We start from the raw sequence: 23,912 nt of genomic DNA, 5'->3' as shown, positions 1-23,912 counted from the left end.
TAAAATCTACGCTAAAAAAATTCCATTCCGAAGACCGACAAATTCTGAATTACGAAAAGTGTCTGGTCCCAAGGCTTTCGGATAAAAGGTTGTGCACCTGTATTAAAGAAACTCACAGGGATAAGGCGAAGTACAACGGGATCTGGGGGTCCTTGTACATCAGTCTATGAAAGTAAGTATGCAGGTACAGCAGGCAGTGAAGAAAGCGAATGGCATGTTGGCCTTTTTAACAAGAGGAATCGAATATAGGAGCAAAGAGGTCCTTCTGCAGTTGTACAGAGCCCTAGTGAGACCACACCTGGAGTATTGAGTGCAGTTTTGGTCCCCTAATTTGAGGAAGGACATTCGTGCTATTGAGGGAGTGCAGCGTAGGTTTACAAGGTTAATTCCCGGGATGGCGGGACTGTCATATGCTAAGAGAATGGAGCGGCTGGGCTTGTACACTCTGGAGTTTAGAAGGATGAGAGGGGATTCCATTGAAACATATAAGATTGTTCAGGTTTTGGACACGCTAGAGGCAGGAAACATGTTCCCGATGTTGGGGGAGTCCAGAACCAGGGGCCACAGTTTAAGAATAAGGAGTAAGCCATTTAAAACAGAGACGAGGAAACACTTTTTCTTACAGAGAGTGGTGTGTCTGTAGAATTCTCTGCCTCAGAGGGAGGTGGAGGCAGGTTCTCTGGATGCTTTCAAGAGAGAGCTAGATAGGGCTCTTAAAAATAGCAGAGTCAGGGGGTATGGGGAGAAGGCAGGAACGGAGTACTGATTGGGGATGATCAGCCATGATCACATTGAATGGCGGTGCTGGCTCGAAGGGCAAATGGCCTACTCCTGCACCTATTGTCTATTGATAAATGGAGATATATTGCCAGGATCCAATTGGCCTGCACCCAATGATTTCAAGATAAGTGGCTGTAGAGATACTGAACCCATTGATTGATAATTTTCAAAACATACTAAATTCCGAGAGGATACCAGAAGATTGAAAGCATCCAGTGTGAATACTCCCTGGTTAAAAAGGGTGGAAGACAAGGCAGGCCACTAATGATCACTTGGTTTAATATCTGTTTTTGCCCACTACTTAGTCAATAATCTATAGCTAACCTTTTTAGGAAGGCTGAATAGCATTAAATCTAGTTCAACAGTAAGTTAAGTTAAATCGTGTTTGACGAATTTCCTCAAATTCTTTGAGGATGTGACAGGGAGAGTTGATAGATGGGAACTTGCAGATGTGGTGTATTTAGATTTATAACAGACATTGGACAAGGTGCCATATATGCCTGATGCATGTTAAGAGCTCAAGCTAGTGATACTTTTTAGAATGGAGGGACATATCTAGTGGAGTACCCCAGGGGTTGGTTCTTGGCTTCCAATTGTTTCCTGTTCATATTAATGAACTGGGAAAGGGAATGCCATTTCAAATTTCAACTTTTGCCGATGCTACAAAAAAATAATTGGAAGGAGTATTATGATGATTATGATATGATTGTGACCCTGCAGTGGGATATATAAAGATTGAGTGGATAAAAACCTGGAAAATAAAGTTTAATGTAGGGAAGTGTGAGGTCATGCACTTTGGTAAGAGGATTCAAAGGGTAGATTCTTTTCTAAATGTAGAGAAACTGAATGAGTGAAGTACAGAGGTATCTCAGTGTTCTGGTGCATGAATCTCAAAAGGTTAGCAGGTAGGTAGCACAGAAGGCAAGTTTAATAATAGGGGTGTTTGTTACAATTATACAGGGTGTTGGCAAAGCCTCACCTGGAATAGTGTGAATAGTTTTGGCCCCTTACCTAAAACAGATATAGTAACATTGGTGGCAGTAGGTATAACATATACAGATATAGTAACTTGGGAGACATTCCTTGGATAAGTGGATTGTCTTATCAAGATAGCTTGGTTCTGTATTCCTTGAAGTTTAGAAGGATGAGGGACAATCTTATTCAAGTATAAGATCCTAAGGAAACTTCACGGGGTAGATGTTGAGATGTTTTCACTCATGGAAGATTCCCAAACAAGGGGACATTACTGTAAAGTAAGAGCTTGAACATTGAAAAAATAACTACATTTTAAAATTATTTTGCGATTGTCGTGAATCTCTAGAATTTTCGAACTCTCAGGATAATGGGGGTTATATCTTGAGATATATTTAAGGTTACGTTAGATAAATATCTGACAGATCAAGGAATTGATGGTTATGAGGAACAAGCACAGAAGAGAGTTGTGGCCAGCATAGATATCCATGATTATGTTGAACGGCAGGGCAGACTTGATCGATGTTATGGTCTTCTCTTGCTCCTATTTTCTTATTTTCTTATGTGAATGATGAGTTTGAAGATGATTTTACTAGGCATTATCTGGATGTCTATCCTGCCACCTACAGCTTATAGGGTGGTTGATCGACATCTTCAAGCAATGCGTTTGTTGTCTTGACAACTTAGATAGAGAATTAAAGATAGAGCAAAGCAGAAATCAAGTTTTGTTGTGGTCTGCCTCAATTAATAAGGTTCAACCCAACTAGCAACTGTGGAGCATGAGGAATGTCTGAATACTTCAACAAACCTCAACAGATGTACAGTAGAAACCCAACTGGTTGCATCATTGCTTGGTGTGACAATTCTAACGCACAGGATCTCAGGAGGCTGCAGAGCGTGGTGGACTCAGCCTGGCTCATCATAGGCACAGCCTTGTCCTCCATCAAAAGCATGTAAAACACACTGCCTTTCGAACGCAGCACCAATCATTAAGGATCACCACCTTCCGTGTCAATCCCTCTTCTCACTGCTACCATCCGGCTGGTGATACAGAAGCCTGAATTCCCACACCACTATGTTCAGGGACAGGTATCTTCCTATAAATATTAGGTTCTTGAACCAATCTGCACAACACTAATCCTGCCTCGACAATGGAACACTAAGCTCCACCTCGTGCACTACCATGGACTATTGCTAATCATGTTTTTGCACTAATGCCTTATTTTTTTGCACAGTTAGAAATGTTATGTGTAATCTATATATAATTTGTTTATAATTTAATTTGTGTGTTTGTGCCTGTGTCTGTGATGCTGCTGCTATCTTCCAGATGTTAAGGGTGATAGTTGATGTTTTTGACATTTGAAAGTGGCATATAGATGATATGCGTATGGATGGTATCAAGGTTCATATGAAATCTGACATTGGCTCTTCTGATACCAGAGGACCTGCAAATAGAATAAAGGCACCAAGGCCATAGTCTAAACTGAAGGTCACCAAGAGAAGCATATTGATTAATCAATTAAAGATGGGTTGATCTACCAACACTTCTCAGAAGCAATTGTACAGTTAAAGTCACTGGGAATATAATAATTGACCCTCAATAAAGGAGAAGAAAGGAGCATTGGTAGAAAATGGGTTTTCAATGTTGGCTGAGTTCACATCGATGAAACATTGTGATTGTTAAATTCCAAGGTAATGTACAAAAGAAAATACAAATGAAAGTGTAAGTTTGCCAAAAGAGAAAAAATAGTGTATGTGCCACTTACTATTCCAATAGTCCAGATAAGTCAGCTGAGATCAGTGCCATCTGAATTCCTGAGGACATAGTGTCCAATGAGTTCTAGGGGTGGGAGATAATAGACAATAGGTGCAGGAGCAGGACCTTGGCCCTTCGAGCAAGTACAGCCATTCTATGTGATCATGGCTGATCATCCCCAATCAGTACCCCGTTCCTGCCTTCTCCCCATATCCCCTGACTCCGCTATTTTTAAGAACCCTATCTAGCTCTCTCTTGAAAGCATCCAGAGAACCTGAATCCACTGCCCTCTGAGGCAGAGAATTCCACAGACTCACCACTCTCTGTGAGAAAAAGTGTTTCCTCGTCTCCGTTCTAAATGGCTTACTCCTTATTCTTAAACTGTGGCCCCTGGTTCTGGACTCCCCCAACATCGGGAACATGTTTCCTGCCTCTAGTGTGTCCAAGCCCTTAACAATCTTACATGTTTCAATGAGATTCCTTCTCATCCTTCTAAACTCCAGAGTGTACAGGCCCAGCTGCTCCATTCTCTCAGCATATGACAGTCCCGCCATCCCGGGAATTAACCTTGTAAACCTACGCTGTACTCCCTCAATAGCAAGAATGTCCTACCTCAAATTAGGGGACCAAAACTGCACACAATTCAGTAGGTATGCTTACTAGAGTCCTGCAAGAGAAGACAAGTAGAAGGCTACAAAGCCAGTTTGTTGGCATCTTTGCGAGGAATACTTGTCAGTGCCTGATAATTTGGTAGAAGCTGCCGGTAGGCCTCTGAAAGATTTCCCAGTTTCTTGTTTTAAAACCCTTCCAGCTTTTGAAAACCCCGATCATCTTTATGATCTGAAAGCTGTCCCAGATTTCCTTCTCTCTTTTTAATTGGAGTCCCATAATTATGGTAAATATTCCCTTCATCATTTCAATATCTTGATGTTTTTCTAGCATGGCGGTACATGGTAATCCAATTTCTGATTTTTTTTTTAAGTTAGTATTATATTCCTGTATTTGAACAATGTGTCTTTCTTTCTAAAATTTGATATTTTACTCCTATTGCTTTTTGAGACTTGCTTTGCTCTCATTAAAGATTATTGTATTGCATACACCGATGTTTTTTTTGCTGCATCACTGAAGATTTTTATTAGTTTCTTTGGATACACCTTATTTTTCTGACTTGGAGTTATACTTACTTTCAGTTTGTTTTCCAGCCAATAACTTAGAGGGTAAAGTTGAAGAACATTTGACCAATGGTCAAGTAACAAACACACTAATCTAGCAGGTTTTGTCATTGGATACAGTTGCTGACTGAATTATTGGACAGCATGCTCCTTTGTGGACTGTGTGAAGATAGGGGGAAACAACTCTAATAGTCCTGAAATTAACAAAGGGAAAACTGAATAAAATAGGATGAACAATTTGAATTTAGGAAATAAAATACCCTCTTAAATGGAACTAGATTTAATGCTTTTTCAAGTTTTATTTAAATTGACATCATATTCTTAAACTCAAACTTGCCTTTCAATTGATTCAATATATAAAGGATTTATCATCTAGTTATTTTTCACCACACTTTGAAAATTCAATGGATAGCACTTGGTTAAATTCAAATGGTTTTCATTTAGTAACATAACTGCAGTTATTCTGCAATAGTGTGAGGGTGATAAAAAAATATTGAGGTTTTTATGATTTAGATAATTCCTGTTGAAAAACTGTTTCACTTCTGTGAACTATAATTTTAAAATATGATGTAAATTGGATGTCATAAAGATTTCTGTACAATTAGTTCCTGTTAGTTAATTATTATTTTCCCAAAGACCGTTAAGTTGTACCATTGAAGTCATGAAATTGAAAGATTAAAGATAAATTTTAAATCAATTATCCAGGATACTTTGAGGCAACTTCTTTTAATAAAATATATATTCATCTTAGAATAGTTCCTTTTATATTCATTATTCAAAATATGTTATGATGTCTAAAATTAATCTTTTTTTTTATTGCAGTGCTTTTGTTCCATTGAATGTTCCAGCAAATCAAAACTCCACAGAATGGGAAAAGGTGAAACTTCTTTTTGAAGAGCTAGGAACTAGTCGTAAGTAGAAAATTCATTTTACCGTATTGATTCACAGTCATAGATTTGAACAGCATAGAAACTGACTCTTCGTCCTACCACATCTATGCCTACCATCATGCCGTCATAAAGGGTGTGGGCGTTGAAATGGTCGATAGTTTGCATTATCTCCATTCTACTTTTACAATGTTATTAACCATGAAGAAGAATGGGCTCCCGCAAGGGTCAGTTTTAGCCCCAACCTTGTTCAACCTTTACACAAATGACCTACCCACCACCAAATCCCGCAAATTCATCTATGCAGATGACATCTGTTTGGCCTTCCAAGCACCAGATTTTGGTACATTGGAACAGGTGCTCAATGAAGACCTTGCTAAACTGGACGAGTACTGCAAAACCTGGCGCCTAAAACCAAGCCCAGCAAAAACGGTCTCCAGTGTGTTCCACCTCCATAATGCAGAAGCCACAAGAGAACCAAACATCTATCTGAGCAGGACCAAACTGAAGTATGCCCCCACTCCAATCTACCTCGGAGTGACCCTTGATAGGACCCTATCCTTCAAGGAACATCTCAAAAGAACAGCAGCTAAGGTGAAGTCCAGAAACAATCTCCTCAGTAAGCTTGCTGGCTCAAAGTGGGGGGCAGCAGCCCCCACACTGCGCATTTCAGCACTAGCCCTTGCATTTCCTTCAGCCGAATATTGTGCCCCTGTTTGGTCCAGGTCATCCCACACACACCATGTGGACACCCAATTGAACTCAACAATGAGGATCATCACAGGAACAATCCGCTCAACACCACTCCCCTGGCTCCCTGTCCTATCCAACATAGCCCCTCCACACATCCGGCGAGTAGTCCTCACTCAAAGGATGCTCCAAAAGACCAAAAACTCCCCTCACCTGCCAATTCACATGGACATCTTCAACCCACCCACTGCTCGACTTCCATCTAGACAACCAATTTGGAAGAACCCACCACCAGCTGATTTCACCATCCAATCAGCTTGGAAAAAGGAATGGGTGTCCAAGGACGTCCCAAATAAACATCTGGTGTCAGACCCCACCCTGGCACCAATCTCCCAAGGAAGCAGTGGACGACGCTGAATAGATTCAGGACTGGACATGGCCCCTGCTTGGCCAGCCTTCACAAATGGGGCAGCAGCCCAACCCCACGGTGTGCTTGTGGAGAGCAGCAAACAATGCAACACATCATTGAAGCATGCCCTCAACAAAGACTCAAAGGAGGACTTGTCACCCTTCATACAGCAGATCAAGAGGCAACTGCTTGGCTAAAGGACTTTGCATTCGCTAAATAAACCATGATGATATTGCTATTTGCAGATTATTTTTAGTGTACAAAATTAATTCAGCAGATTGTGGTTGATTATAGAATTTTTTTACTTCCACCGCTCAAAGCAAAAATAATAAGTAATATACCTCATCTGTCACCAATTCAATGAATAATTACCAACTTAGATCAGAATCTGTAAAATAAAACGTATGAGATTTTATTTTGTTCCCACATGTTTTTTGCTTGTGAACATAGATCAACAGATTGCAATTGAAATTGTCGGTCTTTCATACAGATATCCAATTACAATGTCATTGCACCTTGTGGTGTACCATGAACATACTTCTATATTGTTTGATTATATACAACAGTTTACAAAAATCTGAACCTTAGTCACATCATACTGTACAATCAACCCCTAACAAGTGTAACACATGTGTAGGAAGGAATGGTCAGGTTTAATCTACAATTGGAGAGGGAGAAATGTAGATCGGAAAAGGTGAATTTATTATGGGGAACAAGAAAATGGCAGATCAGTTGAACAGGTACTTTGGATCTGTCTTCACTAAGGAGGACACAAACAATCTTCCTGATATAGTAGTGGCCAGAGGATCTGGGGTGATGGTGGAACTGAAGGAAATCCACAATAGGCAGGAAATGGTATTGGGTAGATTGATGGGACTGAAGGCTGATAAATCCCCAGGGCCTGATGGTCTGCATCCCAGGGTATTTAAGGAAGTGGCTCTAGAAATCGTGGACGCATTGGTGATAATTTTCCAATGTTCTATAGACTCAGGATTAGTTCCTGTGGATTGGAGGGTAGCTAATGTTATCCCACTTTTTAAGAAAGGCAGGAGAGAGAAAACAGGGAATTATAGACCAGTTAGCCTGACATCCGTGGTGGGGAAGATGCTGGAGTCAATTATAAAAGATGAGATAGCCGAACATTTGGAAAGCAGTAACAGGATCGGTCTGAGTCAGCATGGCTTTACGAAGGGGAAATCATGCTTGACTAATCTTCTGGAATTTTTTGAAGATGTAACTAGGAAAATGGACAAGGTAGAGCCAGTGGATGTAGTGCACCTGGACTTTCAGAAAGCATTTGATAAGGTCCCACATAGGAGATTAGTGGGCAAAATTAGGGCACATGGTATTGGGGGTAGAGTGCTGACATGGATAGAGAAGTGGTTGGCAGGCAGGAAACAAAGAGTAGGGATTAATGGGTCCCTTTCAAAATGACAGGCAGTGACTAGTGGGGTACCGCAAGGCTCGGTGCTGGGACCGCAGCATCAATGATTTGGATGAAGGGATTCAAAGTAACATTAGCAAATTTGCAGATGACACAAAGCTGGGTGGCAGTCTGAACTGTGAAGAGGATGCTATGAGAATGCAGGGTGACTTGGACAGGTAGGGGGAGTGGGCAGATGCATGGTAGATTAAGTTTAATGTGGATAAATGTGAGGTTATCCACTTTGGCAGCAAAAACAGGAAGGCAGATTACTATCTAAATGGCGTCAAGTTGTGAAAAGGGGAAGTACAACGGGATCTGGGGGTTCTTGTTCATCAGTCTATGAAAGTAAGCATGCAGGTACAGCAGGCAGTGAAGAAAGCGAATGGCATGTTGGCCTTTATAACAAGAGGAGTCGAGTATAGGAGCAAAGAGGTCCTTCTGCAGTTGTACAGAGCCCTAGTGAGACCACACCTGGAGTATTGTGTGCAGTTTTGGTCCCCTAATTTGAGGAAGGACATTATTGCTATTGAGGGAGTGCAGAGTAGGTTTACAAGGTTAATTCCCGGGATGGCGGGACTGTCATATGCTGAGAGAATGGAGCGGCTGGGCTTGTACACTCTGGGGTTTAGAAGGATGAGAGGGAATCTCAATGAAACATATAAGATTGTTAAGGGTTTAGACACGCTAGAGGCAGGAAACATGTTCCCGATGTTGGGGGAGTCCAGAACCAGGGGTCACAGTTTAAGAATAAGGGGTAAGCCATTTAGAACAGAGACGAGGAAACACTTTTTCTCACAGAGAGTTGTGAGTCTGTGGAATTCTCTGCCTCAGAGGGTGGTGGAGGACGGTTCTCTGGATACTTTCAAGAGAGCTAGATAGGGCTCTTAAAGATAGCGGAGTCAGGGGATATGGGGAGAAGGCAGGAACGGAGTACTGCTTGGGGATGATCAGCCATGATCACAATGAATGGCAGTGCTGGTTCAAAGGGCCGAATGGCCTATTCCTGCACCTATTGTCTTGTGTCTATTGAATGCTGGAGTATCTCAGTGGGTCAGGCAGCATCTCGGGAGATGCTGCCTAACTTGCTGAGTTGCTCCTTCATTTTGTGTCTATCACAAGTATAACAAGTAGTGCAAAGAGTAAAATACCAAAATGTAGAATAGCATGTTACAGCCACAGAAAAATGCAAATTTAGAAAAGGGCAATGGACATAATTAGGCCAGTTGGGAGAACAGGACACTACGGTCTGTTCAGTCGTCTGTTAATTGCAAAGAAGAAGCTATTCCTGAATATGGTGGTACATACTTAGAAGCTTTTGTATCTTCTGCTGAATGGGAGAGGGAGGAAGAGGGAATGACCGAGGTGTACTTGGTGACTGCTTTTCCGAGAGACAACGCTGTCTATCTTTGGTATAAATCAGTATCTGCAGTTCTTTTCTACACAAAGTATAGATGGTGTGGATGTGAGGGGAGGTTGGTTAGTGTGATGGACTGGACTACATCCACGTCTCTGAAATTTATTTTGGTCTTGGGCAGAGTGGTCACCATACCAAGTTATGCTCTATCTCGATTCTTTCTACAGTGCTTCTGTAGAAGTTGATAAGAATTGTTGGAGACATGACACAGTTCCTTAGTGTTCTAAATTGCCTTACAAAATAAAATGTTATGAAGGTTACATAATAATGATACCAAAATGATCTTTCTTACAAACCATAGAAAACACCTAATAAAGGCACCTATTTTTTGAATAGAGCTCCACCTTCAACACTAGAAAACCAACCAAACTCATCTCTAAGCTCCTGGAATAGATTTCAGCACCCCCATCTGCCAATGGATTCATTACCTCCTGACTCATAGACACAGTTGGCAGCAAAACATCCTCCATGATAATTCTCGACACCAGTAACCTGCAAGGATGCATTCTCACCTGTTATACTCATAACTCACTCATGACTGTGTGGCCAAATTCTGCTCTCACTCCATTTACAAGTTTATACATTACACCACTGTAGTGGGCTGGATGTCTAATAATGATGAGACGCAGTACAGGTAGGAGATAGACAGCGAGATAACATGGTGTCAAGACAACAACCTCCTCCTTAATGACAGTAAGGTGAAGGAGCTAGTTATTGTCTTCAGGAAGCGAGGTGGAGTACATGCCCCAATTAGTGTCAATGGTGCTGGAGTGGAGATAATCAAGTGCTTCAGGTTCCCAGGTGTAAAGATCCACATTCAAGCTACAGCCTAGGAAAATACGCCAATGTCTGAACCTCTCAGAATACAAAGGAAGTTTGCCACGTCTCCAGCAGCACTTTTCAACTTCTACAAATGCACCGTACAAAGCATTCTCTAAGAATGCATCTCAGTTTGGTTTAGAAACAGATCTGCCCAAGACTGTAGAAAGTTGCAGAGAGTTGTGTATGTACCCCATTATGTACACATAATGCTCTCCTTACCATCGACTCCATATACGCTCAATGCTCCCTCAGGTAAGCAGCCATCATAGTCAAGGGCCTTTTATACCCTGGTCATTCCCTCTTCTCCCCTCTGCTGTCAGGCAGAAAATACAAAAGCTTGAAAGCACGTACCATAGGGCTCAGGAACAGCTTCTTCCGTGCTATTATCAGACTATTGAACAATCTTCCCATTAGCTAGGATGCAGTCCTAATCTTTCAACCTACCTGTTTTTGGACCTTAGACGTCTTCTCTTTAATTATAATGCCCTAATATTGTCATACTACATTCTGCACTCTGATATTTTTCTCTTGGCACGACATGTACTGGTGTAAGGCTCAATTGTACTCGTATATGGTCTGCTTTGACTGAATAGTATGCAAACAAAGCTTTTCACTGTTTCTCAGTGCACATTTCAATCATGAAGCAATACCAAAAACAGATTTCCAAGAATTTATTTAATTTCCATTTGAGGAACTTAGAGTGTCAGTTGATCTGTATTTTTCCCCATTACAACAGTAACTATATTTTGAAAATAAATGTATATTTTGAAAGTAAAGTCTATCGTGTGTTGTGTTTTATTTTATTCGTATGGCTGTATGGTGACCCCAAATTTCACTGTACCAATTGGTGCATGTGACAATAAATGTCTCTTGATCTCTTGATCTTGATTGCTGCAAAGTTGTTTAGACTTCTGGGAGATAAGAAAGGACCTTTATAAATATTTAAAATAAAACACAACGCTGGAGTAATTCAGCAGGTCAGACAGCATCTAATTTTAGATGTAAAGTTTATTGTAAAAAAAAAACAATTTTTTTGCGGCAGTAAAGGTGAGGCAAACATGGTCAAATATGGGTTGCAAGATTTTTTAAAAGGCTTTGAATGTGAACAAAATATTTGAAACTACAGTAATAATGGAGTAGGTGATAAGATTCTAAGATCGAAAGTATAGTCTGGAATATGAAGTAATGGAAGGCTTGATTTAAGGTGGAGCAAAGTTATGGAGGAACATAGATACGTACATTTTAAATCAATGCACAGGAGACAGCATCAGGAAGACATTTTGAACAAAAATGATGGCAGTGCAAGATAGTGAATAACTGGTTATAAGCAAAGATAACATTTTGAATAAGTTGCCATTTGTGTCTTGAGACTGAGATTGAAATGTTTTAGGTTTCTGTGGCAGTTGTGCGATAATAATAGAAAATTCATCAGAGTATTGGGGAGTTGAGAGGTAATGTTTAAAGAATATTGAACACCACGTAGAGATTTGTTTTCAGCGAATATGTAGAAATGGGGATATGGATAGAATTTTGAATGAAAACTTGAGGTTTTACCTGGCACTGGAACGTTGGAACTTGAATATCTTGAATACCCAAGGGCTGGGCCTCAGAAGATTGCGGACCTCTTGGTTTATCTAATGATGAGCTTCTGCTGTTAAGAGCCAAAGAGTTTATTAACGTTACAGCATAGGTAACTTCATCTTAGCACGTTACTCTATAAGTGAGAGAGAAAGGCAGGGAGGCTTTCTGTTAAACTAGTGGGCGTAGCTACAAAGACTCATAACATGAGTCACTGATCTACATCCTCCCTCTTAAAGAATTAAATGTCAGTACAAAACCATTGACTAAATAAGGCATGCATAGCAATTGATAATAAGCTGGAGGAAAGTCAAACATAGCCCGGGTACTTCAGTGGGCTTGCAAACACAACCAGCACATGTGCGATAAAGACCATCTCTGTTTTTCCCCACCGGGGACAGGGTGGGTGGTTTCACAGGTGAGGGAGACTGAACCAACATTCCTGGTGATGAAGACGGTGGCACAGGCGGAGGGGGTGTCGCCACTGGCAAAGCAGCAGAAGCGGGTTGTTGTGCTGGTGTAGGCGGATCAATGCCGCTGGACACGAACGGAAGTACACTTGTACGGTCGTGATAGTACGGTGGTGGAGCTGGCTCATTCACAGGCAGGATATGTTGTCTGTTATGCCTGTAGGTGCCGCCATCGGCACTGACCAGATATGAGCATGGCTCAGAAGCAGTTCCAGAAATAACACCGATACGGTCATGGCCTTTGTCAGTCTGGAAACTAACCACTAAACTTGGTTAATGGTGGCAGCGGCCTACTCGTTTTGTCATCCCACTGTTTTTGAATGTCACGCTTTTGTTATAACCTGGACTGGACTTCCAATGGTGGAACCACCCGTGGGATCAATGCCTGATCCGCCACAGTCACCATGGCTCGGGTCTGCCTCGACAATAAACGTTCAGCAGGTGAACCCAAAATGGGGTAGCTGGAGATAGAAACATAGAAATTAGGTGCAGGAGTAGGCCATTCGGCCCTTCGAGCCTGCACCGCCATTCAATATGATCATGGCTGATCATCCAACTCAGTATCCCGTACCTGCCTTCATACCCTCTGATCCCCTTAGCCACAAGGGCCACATCTAACTCCCTCTTAAATATAGCCAATGAACTGGCCTCAACTACCCTCTGTGGCAGAGTTTTTCTCATCTCGGTTTTAAAGGATTTCCCCCTTATCCTTAAGCTGTGACCCCTTGTCCTGGACTTCCCCAACATCGGGAATCTTCCTGCATCTAGCCTGTCCAACCCCTTAAGAATTTTGTAAGTTTCTATAAGAATGTTGTGTAAGTTGGGTAGATCCAGGAACACATCAGAATTAGCTCTGTATGAACGTTCCATGAGCTGTTTGGCATTCTTGACAGCCCGCTCAGCTTGTCCATTCAACTGTGGATATTCATGGCTGCTGGTATTGTGGCGAAAATTCCAGCGTACAGCAAATTCATTGAAGTGTTGGCTGGTAAATTGACTGCCGTTATCAGTATGCCCGGAGCTCCGTGGACTGAAAAATGGCGAGCAAGTTTCGAAACCATCCCGCGAGAAGTGGGGCTGCTAAGAAAATCAATGTCAAACCATCCTGAAAACGAATCGAAGAGTACCAGGTACTGCTTGTCATGCCACTCAAATATGTCAGTTGCCACTGTAGACCACGGGAGTGCAGGAACCGGATGTGAAAGAAGTGGTTGCTTTTGTTGGTGAGGTGCCAAGTTGTGGCACACTGAGCAGGACGCCACATTCTCGGTGATGTATTCGGCCATGCCAGGCCAGTAAAACATGTTTCTTGCCCGTAGGACGGTAGCTTCAGCACCTGGGTGCCCTGCGTGGACAGCATTAAAATACTTGCTGTGCAGCAAAGCAGCGACCACAGCCTTGTATCCTTTTACAATAATGCCATCCTGCAGCACTAGCTCATCACAGACAGCAAAGAAAGGCCGAAATGGCAGCGGAACGTTGTAGTGTTTGTCTGGTCAGCCGTGCTTAATGATGGAGGCAAGCGACCGTAAAGTACTGTCAGCAGCAGTGTGAGCAACCAAATCCTCCACAAAGGATGAGGGAATAAAAGACACAGTCATTACGACAAAGTCATCATCCGGCGAGGGCCGACCCTCACAGGTCTTCAGGGGTGCACGCGAGAGAGTGTCAGCCAGGTGCATATCCTTACCACGTTTGTAGATCAGAACAATGTCATATTTTTGAAGTTGCAGCAACATCTGCTGTAGGTGGGCTGAAGAGGCATGAATCGGTTTGATAAAGATGCTGAGCAGAGGTTGGTGGTCAGTTTCAATCGTGACCGTATGTCCGAAGATAAAGTCATTAAATTTCTTGCAGGCAAAAACAACCGGCAACAACTCTTTCTCAATTTGGGCATATCGTTGTTCTGTGTCAGTCATAGTGCGCGAGGCATAGGCAACAAGCTTATGGCCGCTACTGTCATTTTGAAGACATGCTACGCCTAGTCCGTGTTGTGTAGTGTCACAAGTCATTTAGGATCAAAGTAAGCGAGAGTAGGAGCACAAGACATCTGCTGCTTAAGAGTGTCGAACGCCCTCTGCTGTTGCTCGTGCCAGGTCCAAGCAGTGTCTTTGTGTGTAAGGGGCTGATATTTCGCTGAAGTCCGGAATAAATTTGCTCAAGTAGTTAACCATGCCAAGGAATCTTTGTAGACCGAGCACGTCTGCGGGTGCTCGTTGATAGCTCTGGTTTTCGCCGGATCAGTTTTTAAGCCATCTTTAGTAAACACTTGGCCTATGTATTTCACCTCACTTACCCTGAATTTGTATTTTTGAGGGTTCAGCTTGAGGTTGATGGCCTTGGCACGATCCAGGACCTTCGTCAGATTAGCACAGTGTACTTCGACAGTTCGTCCCGCAACGAGGATGTCATCCACTACATAGGCATGGATAGCCTGCAAACAACTGCTCCATAACTTGTTGAAATACTTCACAAGCAGAGCTTATGCCAAAAGGCATGCTAAGAAATCTATAACGCCCAAATGGAGTGCTGAAAGTGGTTAACTTGGAGGAGTGGTGTTCCAGCGAAATCTGCCAGAATGAACTCTTGGCATCTAGTACTGTGAATACAGTTGCCTCAGCCATCTGCGCTGCAATCTCGTCCACAGTGCGCATGGGATAGTGAGGTCATTTAATGGCTGTGTCTAAGTTCTTAAGATTAATATAAATCCGTATTTCGTCTTTATTCCTCTTCGTTGCCACGACCACGGTGGAAACCCAATCCGAGGGGTCAGCGACGGGAGCAATCACACCTAGAGACACCATTCTGTTAAGTTCACTTTGAACACGGTCCCGCATAGTATGGGGAATCTCATGAGCTGGACGAACAATTGTAATCACCTCAGGGTCAATGGTAATTGTGTACCTAACAGGCAACCTGCCCAGCTTATCGTCAAACAAAATCTTGTATTGTGTCAGGATTTGTTGGCTAAAATCACAGGCTGTAGTCAGATGACAAACAGAAGGGCTGAAAGAGACAAGACCCATGTCTTGACGTGCGTTGGCACCTAGTAGAGATGGCACATTCTCACGAACCACATTGAAACACAGGTCGTGGACACGTGTTAAGACAGCAGCGTAACTCAACTTGACCGATAGGGTGCACTGGACCTCCCGCAAATGGGATAAGGGAGGCAGCCGATGGAGTGAAAGTCTCTGTTTTTTGTAACTTTTTAAACACAGCTAAACAGATAACATTGCATCTGGCGCCTGTGTCAACTTTCAGATAAAAGTTCTTGCCATTAACGAGCAAACCGTCCTTGGGGTCTAGTTGTTTATGCATTAAATCAGACAAGGAACGTACATCGAAGTCGAAATCTTCGCCAGCAGCCTGCAAATCCATGGGAGCTGGTTGAGAGCATTCTGAGAGCAGGTTTTCATGGCCAAGTGAATTAACAGATTGTCTTGTTTGAAATCTGTTGCTACGTGAACGACAGTATTTGAAGAAATTATTTATTTTGTTGCAAAATCGACATAATTTTCCATACGCATGGCAGCGGACACGAACAGCAGCATGTGAACCCCCACAGTTAAAGCAATTGTCTATTAATCTAACAATAGAGGTATCGAGCACTTGAGAACAGCGATTTGATAAGACATACCGGCAACATTAATTTCACGACCAGCAGAGTGTCCTAAAATATTTGTATGAGCATCAGCCATTTCATCAATGCTACAGCGGTTTTCAGCAGTCTCTAGAGTAAGCTCAGCATCCAGCAGTAACTCGTCGCGTAATTTATCATTGTGGACTACATAAACCAGACGGTCACGGACAAGGCTATCACATATATCCCTGAAATCACATCGATTGGCAATGTGCTTCAATGCACTGACATACATCTCCACAGGTTCTCCCTGTTTCTGGCTTCCGATAAAGAACAAATGCTTCTCCATGACCAAGTTAGTACGTAACTCACATAACTGTCGGAATTTGCGTAGTAGGCAGTCAGGTTCTCGGATAGATTCAGCAGGAGCGATCTGGACACCAGCTGGGTCAGATTGAGCCGTTCATAGTGAAATCTTCTGGCACGTCGAGCAGCTTCTGTGCCTGCCAGATTAAGAAGAATTGACGCTCGAACACTGGGAGCGGCAGTAGGGTGAGCTGCTTCAATGTAAATTGAAAAATCCTCTTCAAATACGTGCCACCATTCTGCAAGATCCTCATCAAATACCATGATCTCTGGTTTTCTGAGAGCAGAAGCCATTGCAATATCACTGAAACTAAAATAAAAGCAATATAATTAAGCAAGGAGTGAGTCCGTCCACTCTGACACCATGTTGTGATTCTACTGTTGGAATAACCAAAGTCTCACACTGTGATTAAGGTCCAAAGACTTTATTAACGTTACAGCATAGCTAACTTCATACTAGCCATTACTCTAAAAGTGTGAGAAAAAGGCAGGGAGGCTTTCTGTTAAACTAGTGGGCGTAGCTACAAAATATGACTCATAACATGTGTCACTGATCTACATCTAAGGCTTTAGTTTGGGGAACACTTGGAATGTTTTCATGGGGATACGCCCCACCACACATTTCCCTATAAAGTCAGTAACAACTTTCATGCATTTGGTCTGTTGCCGAATGTTTGAACATTGCCCAGTTCACCAAGTAATCCCAGAGTCATTCCTCTGCCTCCCTCCCCCCCCCCACCCAACCCACCTGACCAGCTCTGTGCCGTCCTCAACGCACTGGGACTGCACTCTTCAGTCACTGCCTATACACAGGAAGAGGAAACACAGCCAAGTATTCCGAATTTGCAAAGTGAGGGCAAGGGATCGTGCGACAGGCATCAACGATGTTAGAATAGCAGTAGTCAAGGGTATCTGATCCTCTGGTGCTGCAGGACATGAGCTGGTGGTTGTTAGGGAGTGATTTCTTCAAGCTGGCTTTGAGGTCCCTGGATGTGACCAGACAGGAAAGGCATTGGGGTACGCCAACTGGTGTTTGACCACACCATGCAGCTCCTCCAGTGCTTGATGAATGTCTGCCTACTTGTTGAATCTCTTGGGATTATTCTTTGTTTTATCCAAAGCTGACATATGTCCACATATTTATGAAATTATTAGCAGTTCCAGTACACTGGTTGTAGCTTTTGATACCTTGACGTTTCATGTGTCCATCTACATGCATGCTGCCCCACGTTACGGTTTAGGAGGAGGGGTGCGTGCTCCATTCCAAGGATTCAGTTCGCATAATTTATTTCCTTATTGTGAAGCGATATCTTCTGCGCATGTATCAAGAAATAAGAGTTGAAACAAAAACACATTTTGTGTTTGTTCATTTACTTTTGTTCACATCAATTTTTTTCGGTCAATTTTTTATTCTGTACCCCAATATTCCAATACTTTGCTTGTGATATGTGAATTCTGTAAGGGCGAATTCCTATTACCCGAACTGTCATAACATCGACTTTATGACTTACTAATAATACGCTATCCACTATCCCCACAGTATTCCAGATTTTAATCATATGGATAAAAAAAATATTTCTCTTTTAAATCTCTTGCCACTTAATCCTCTGTTATAGACATCTTTGCTTGGAGGAAATATTTTTTATTATCTACCCTCTTTATGCCCTCCATAACTTTATCAACCTCAGTTGTGTCTCTCTCTCTGCTCCCCAACACAGACTGTGTGCATCATTTGTCTACATGGTTGAAATACTCCAAACCAGCAACTGGCGCATCTCTTCTGGACCCTCTTCAGAGAAATCACATTTTTGCCAACCGGAACTGCACACTACGGCTACTGTCTATTTTTAAATATACGTTAAATGCAATAATCTCTCTGCTGTTATGATATAATTAAATGGTATTTGTAATTATTTCATAAACAGTGGATTTAATTTAGAGGTATAAAGGTAAAAACTCGGAAGTCCAAAAGAAAATATAATCTGTACTAATTTCCCAATACAACATGAAAGTGTGGATAGTGTATTGGATTTAGTATTTAAAAATCAATGCGAATTGATCAATGATTGCACCTGGTGATTATTGCACGCTTACTGAATAAATATGAGGACTGATAAACATGAGCACTGATGAACAAAACTTGTTTAATCTTTAATACATTAAACATCTCTGCTGGATCTCTATTCAATATAGGTAAAGTCATGTGTAGGAAGGAACTGCAGATGCTGGTTTATACCGAAGATCGACACAAAAAGTTGGAGTAACTCAGCATGACAGGCAGTATCTCTCTCGAGAGAAGGAATGGATGACGAATATAGATTCTTCAGACAGAATAAGGGTCTCGACCCGAAACGTCACCCATTCCTTCTCTCCAGAGATGCTGCCTGTCCCACTGAGTTACTCCAGCGTTTTGTGTCTATCTATAGATAACCATATAACCATATAACCATATAACAATTACAGCACGGAAACAGGCCATCTCGACCCTTCTAGTCCGTGCCGAACACATAATCTCCCCTAGTCCCATATACCTGCGCTCAGACCATAACCCTCCATTCCTTTCCCATCCATATAACTATCCAATTTATTTTTAAATGATAAAAACGAACCTGCCTCCACCACCTTCACTGGAAGCTCATTCCACACAGCTACCACTCTCTGAGTAAAGAAGTTCCCCCTCATGTTACCCCTAAACTTCAGTCCCTTAATTCTGAAGTCATGTCCCCTTGTTTGAATCTTCCCTACTCTCAGTGGGAAAAGCTTTTCCACGTCAACTCTGTCTATCCCTCTCATCATTTTAAAAACCTCTATCAAGTCCCCCCTTAACCTTCTGCGCTCCAAAGAATAAAGCCCTAACTTGTTCAACCTTTCTCTGTAACTTAGTTGCTGAAACCCAGGCAACATTCTAGTAAATCTAGATAAAGTAATGCTTTGGCATAAACCGTCATTGAGGCTGATGTAAGATACAGAAGGATTGTTGAGATGGGTGAGAAGGGGAAGAGCAGTCTTGGGCCCAATGTATTATGGAAGAGAATCATAATTAAGCAAAGTGATTAACCAAATGTCGAAATCTATATTTCAGTGAGGAGTAAAAAAAGGTTACGACTGATTTATCATACTATTAATATAACCAGATTTATTGCATGACCTTATTTCAAGAGTTTTGTGTCCCATTTTCTATTTTGGAAGTGCAATCTGATGTTTGACGATTGCTTAAAATCTACCAGCAGACGATTTACTGTTTCAATCAAGTTGCATGGAAATGCAATTGATACCATAGTGTTTTATTTGGTGCATAAATATTAATACTACAGCCTTTTTAATATTAATAAATATTAATACTACAGCCTCTTTTTAATTTTATAATGGACTGCTCCTGTTTCTTTCCCTATTTTAAAAATGGTTTAACCTCAATATGTTCTCAAGATTTTTTGTTCAGTTGTATTGAATTTGCAAGTTTAATTGCGATTAAATTGTGCATATCACCTTCTTTGAAAAATCAACAACATCATTCATTTGTGCAGCCTAGCTGAAAGCAGATATCAAAAATTGTTGTTAATGATCATGTAGAAGCACGTCCTTTGCCCACAAAGACCATGCTAATCATCATGCGCCCTCCACACTAATCCTACTAACCCTATTTTATCCACCACATTCCCATTAAATCCATCTTAAGTTACCCATCAATTGCACAACATTGGGATGTGAGAGCAAACCAGTGCATGTAGAGGAAACACACGATCTTAGGAAGAACATGCAAACTCCACACAGCAGAAACAGAGATCATGATTCCTTACTTCCCAAATGGAACATTTTTGCAGATTTTGCAGTGGATGCACGACACCATCAAAATCCAACAACTTACACTATTCTTATTCTAAAATACACAGAAGCCTTGTTGAATGTGTTTTATACCATGAAATGACCATGAAAATACCATGAAATGTCCATGAATTAAAAGTTTTTTTGCTTTTTTTAATTACTTGGGTGTTTATACCTAAATTTGTATTCATTTTCTTGAAAACAGCTGAGAGTCTACTTCATTAGTAAATGAAGAACATGCTGGAAACATTCAACAGGTCAGATGCCATCTGTGGAAAGAGTAGCATTTATTGTTTTGGGTCCCAAACTCTTTGTCAGAACGGTTTTAGATTTTCAGCCCTGTGCTTCTATTGCTCACAAAATTTGGGTCAATGTTAAAGCCAGTTTACCTTTCCCATATTACTGATTAAAGCGCTGTACATTTTAACTTGTCAAGAAATGAGCTGCTGTTAATAAAGTTGGTACTTGAATTTTTTGTTCACAGATGGTTTGGCTGCCTTGTCTTTCTCCATAAGCACATTGACCTTGATTGGGATGCTAGCAGTTATAACGTACACAGTAAGTACTTATTGAGTCATCAACATTCAGTTCCGGTGAAATGTTAAGGGCCTATCCCATTTGGGCGATATTTGCACGTCATTTACGCGACATCATTTACGCGTCGTGATGCGCGCATGGCGCGTGGTGAGACGTGGTGGCGTAGGCAGTGACGCGCAGTCGCTCGCGGCGCCCCAGGATTTTGGGGTTCACAAAATCTTTGTGCGCCACCTGTGTGACACGCAAATGATGCCCAAGTGGGACAGGCCCTTCAGATTCAACAATGGTATTACTTATGCAGTGATTTTTATAGATCTTTATAGGGGGCGCTGCTCTGGCAGCAGCCATGTTATGCAGCTCGTCAGTTTTTCAACCTTTTTTTATTTTTTTAGTATGTTTTAAAGTCTGTATTTAATGTTTATTTGTGTGTTTTATGTGGGGGGTGGTGTGGGGGGGGGTAAGGGGGGAACCGCTTCGGTCGCCTCCTCCACGGAGAGGCGAGTTTTTCCAGGTCGCCTCCCCCGTGGCCTAACATCAAGGATCGACGCAGCCTTTCCCGGAGACGCGCCCGGGGCTTCAGCGGCGGGCGCAGTGTGGACTCTCGGCGTGGAGCGGGTGAGCCCTCGCTGGAGGGGAGCGCTCCGTTTCGCTGGCCCGGGGCAGCCGGCAGCCTGAAGTCGCGGCCTGAAGCCGCGGTCTGCAGAGCTCCAGCTGGTGCGGCGTCTACAGCCCGGGATCTCACGTTGGGGACCCGGGGGAAGAAGAAGCCATCACTGCCGGCCCGCGGCCGACTTCTACCGCGGGTCCGGCATGGACTTACCATCACCCCTGGAGGGGAGCTTCGACCGCTGGCCCTGCAGTCTACGGTGCTTCTGGCTGCGGCGGGGACTTTAAACTTGACCGCCGGCCTGCGGCCTACAACAACTTAAAGCCGCGGTCTCCGGTGAGGAAGAGCCGATCCTGGACTGACTCTGGTCCTGACCACGGGGAGGGGGGGGGGGAATGGAGGAGGACTGGCCAAATTTTGTGCCTTCCACCACAGTGATGAATGCTGTGGTGGATGTTTGTGTTACAGTTTTATTGTGGTTGTGTGTTCTTTATTATTGTATCGCTGCAGACAACTCAAATTTCCACCAGCCTGGCTGTGTGGCAATAAATTATATCTAATCTAATCTAATTTAAGCTTAGCGAACTATGTCAAGTTATTTTACAGAGAAGTTAGTAAAAGAAAACCTGTAGTTCATCTCATGGTCAAGTATGACTCAGGTTGCTAACAGTCTGATTCTGTTTTTGCACAATTTTTAAAGAGAGCAATGAAGGCTGTGGCTAATGACAAAAGATGTTTCGTTTGAGTTTTACAACATATAGTTGTAGAAAATGTTGACAAGTTGTTTTTAGATGATGGATGCCACAGGGAAGCCTGTCGATAACAAAATCAAGGAAGGGGCAACAATGAATTCTTGGTTGGCACCAGCAATAATGTTGTGAACATTAGACGATCAGCCTGCAGGGGAATTCTAAGGTGTGAGAATTGACCCAGATCGGCATAGTTCCACCCTGCTGAATGTTGACGAGGAGGAGTTGGAGGCAAACAAAGTTGCATGAGGAAGGGCAGATTACTTCTCTGTGGCTTTGGGAAAGAGGAATCAATATAATGGAGTATTCAAAGATGGCAATGATCTATGGTTGAGACAATGGAATTATTAATGCATGAGCAAGGTTAATGGTGGTCTGAGATCTGAACAGAAAAGTAATGGAAGGAAAAGTCAGAATGGAGGTTTCATTTAGGTTGCAGATAGCATTATCTGTCAACCAATTTTCTGTCACAGACATGTTCATACAATCCTCCACAATGTATGCATGCCAAGGAATTTATAAATGAACTAGACCAAGTGCAGACCCGTTGGGTCTGTTTCCCCAACGGCGTTTGCGGGGGGGGGGGGGTGAGAAGAGGGGAGGGAGGGGAGAGGAGGAGGAAACGGGATAGATTTGGGAGGGAAAGGAGAGCGGGGTAGGGGGTGTGAGATGGGGAGAGAGATGTGGGGGAGGGGGGATGGGGAAGATGGGGAGGAGGAAGGGGGTAGGGAGAGAGGGTGGAGAGAGGGAAGGGGGTGGCGTAGAGAGGGAAGGGGGGTGGGGGAGAGAGGGATGGGTGGGAGAGGGAGAGGGGTGATAAGAGGGAAACATAGACCCATTTAAATTAAGTGCAGGAGTAGGCCATTCGGCCCTTCGAGCCTGCACCACCATTCAATATGATCGTGGCTGATCATCCAACTCAGTATCCTGTACCTGCCTTCTCTCCATACCCCCTGATCCCTTTAGCCACAAGGGCCACATCTAACTCCCTCTTAAATACAGCCAATGAACAGGCCTCAACTACCTTCTGTGCCAGTGAATTCCAGAGATTCACCACTCTCTGTGTGAAAAATGTTTTTCTCATCTCGGTCCTAAAAGATTTACCCCTTATCCTTAAACTGTGACCCCTTGTTCTGGACTTCCCCAACATCTGGAACAATCTTCCTGCATCTAGCCTGTCCAACCCCTTAAGAATTTTGTACGTTTCTATAAGATCCCCCCTCAATCTTCTAAATTCTAGCATGTACAAGCCGAGTCTATCCAGTCTTTCGTCATATGAAAGTCCTGACATCCCAGGAATCAGTCTGGTGAACCTTCTCTGTACTCCCTCTATGGCAACAATGTATTTGAACATTGGGCATTGTGACATCACACGATGGAACGTTCACCAAGTGCTTGTGCTCCTGCAAAGGCATATGTAAATGAATCCATTCCGATTGGACATCTGTGAGCATCGGGCATTGTGACATCACACGATGGAACGTTCACCAGGGGCTGGGGCTGGTGCTGATTCTATGGGTGAGAAGCCAGTTTATTTTTGAAATATTGGGGGGGGGGGGGGGGGGGGGGGGGGGAGAAGGATTTGATTTAAAACGTGCACTTAAACACGACAAAATGTAATGAGGTGCGGATACTTTGAAAGAAAAGTGAAATCTCTACCGAAATGGAAAAGATGTCGGCGATTCAGATTTCCCCCTTATCCTTAATCATTGACCCCTTGTTCTGGTCTTCCCCAACATCCGGAACAATCTTTTTGCATCTAGCCCGTCCAACCCCTTAAGAATTCTATACGTTTCTATAAGATACCCCCTTAATCTTCTAAAATCTAGCAAGTACAAGGCGAGTCTATCCAGTCTTTATTCATATGAAATG

The 23,912-nt window shown here is 42.7% G+C and overlaps 1 protein-coding gene across 4 annotated transcripts in view; it reads left to right on the top strand.

The window, feature by feature from the left end:
- Nucleotides 1-23,912, top strand: part of lmbrd1 (LMBR1 domain containing 1) — a 182,635-nt gene that overhangs the window by 83,021 nt on the left and 75,702 nt on the right. For all 4 annotated transcript variants that reach the window (XM_033021890.1, XM_033021891.1, XM_033021893.1 and 1 more), the window contains 2 exons: nt 5,503-5,591; nt 20,632-20,705. In XM_033021890.1, the coding sequence (XP_032877781.1) occupies nt 5,503-5,591; nt 20,632-20,705 (163 nt within the window). The remainder of the gene's footprint in view (nt 1-5,502; nt 5,592-20,631; nt 20,706-23,912) is intronic.

The sequence above is a fragment of the Amblyraja radiata genome, chromosome 5, assembly GCF_010909765.2.
Source record: "Amblyraja radiata isolate CabotCenter1 chromosome 5, sAmbRad1.1.pri, whole genome shotgun sequence".
Lineage (NCBI taxonomy): Eukaryota > Metazoa > Chordata > Chondrichthyes > Rajiformes > Rajidae > Amblyraja > Amblyraja radiata.
Note: the sequence above shows the minus strand (reverse complement) of the source record. Positions and strands in the feature narration are given on the sequence as shown.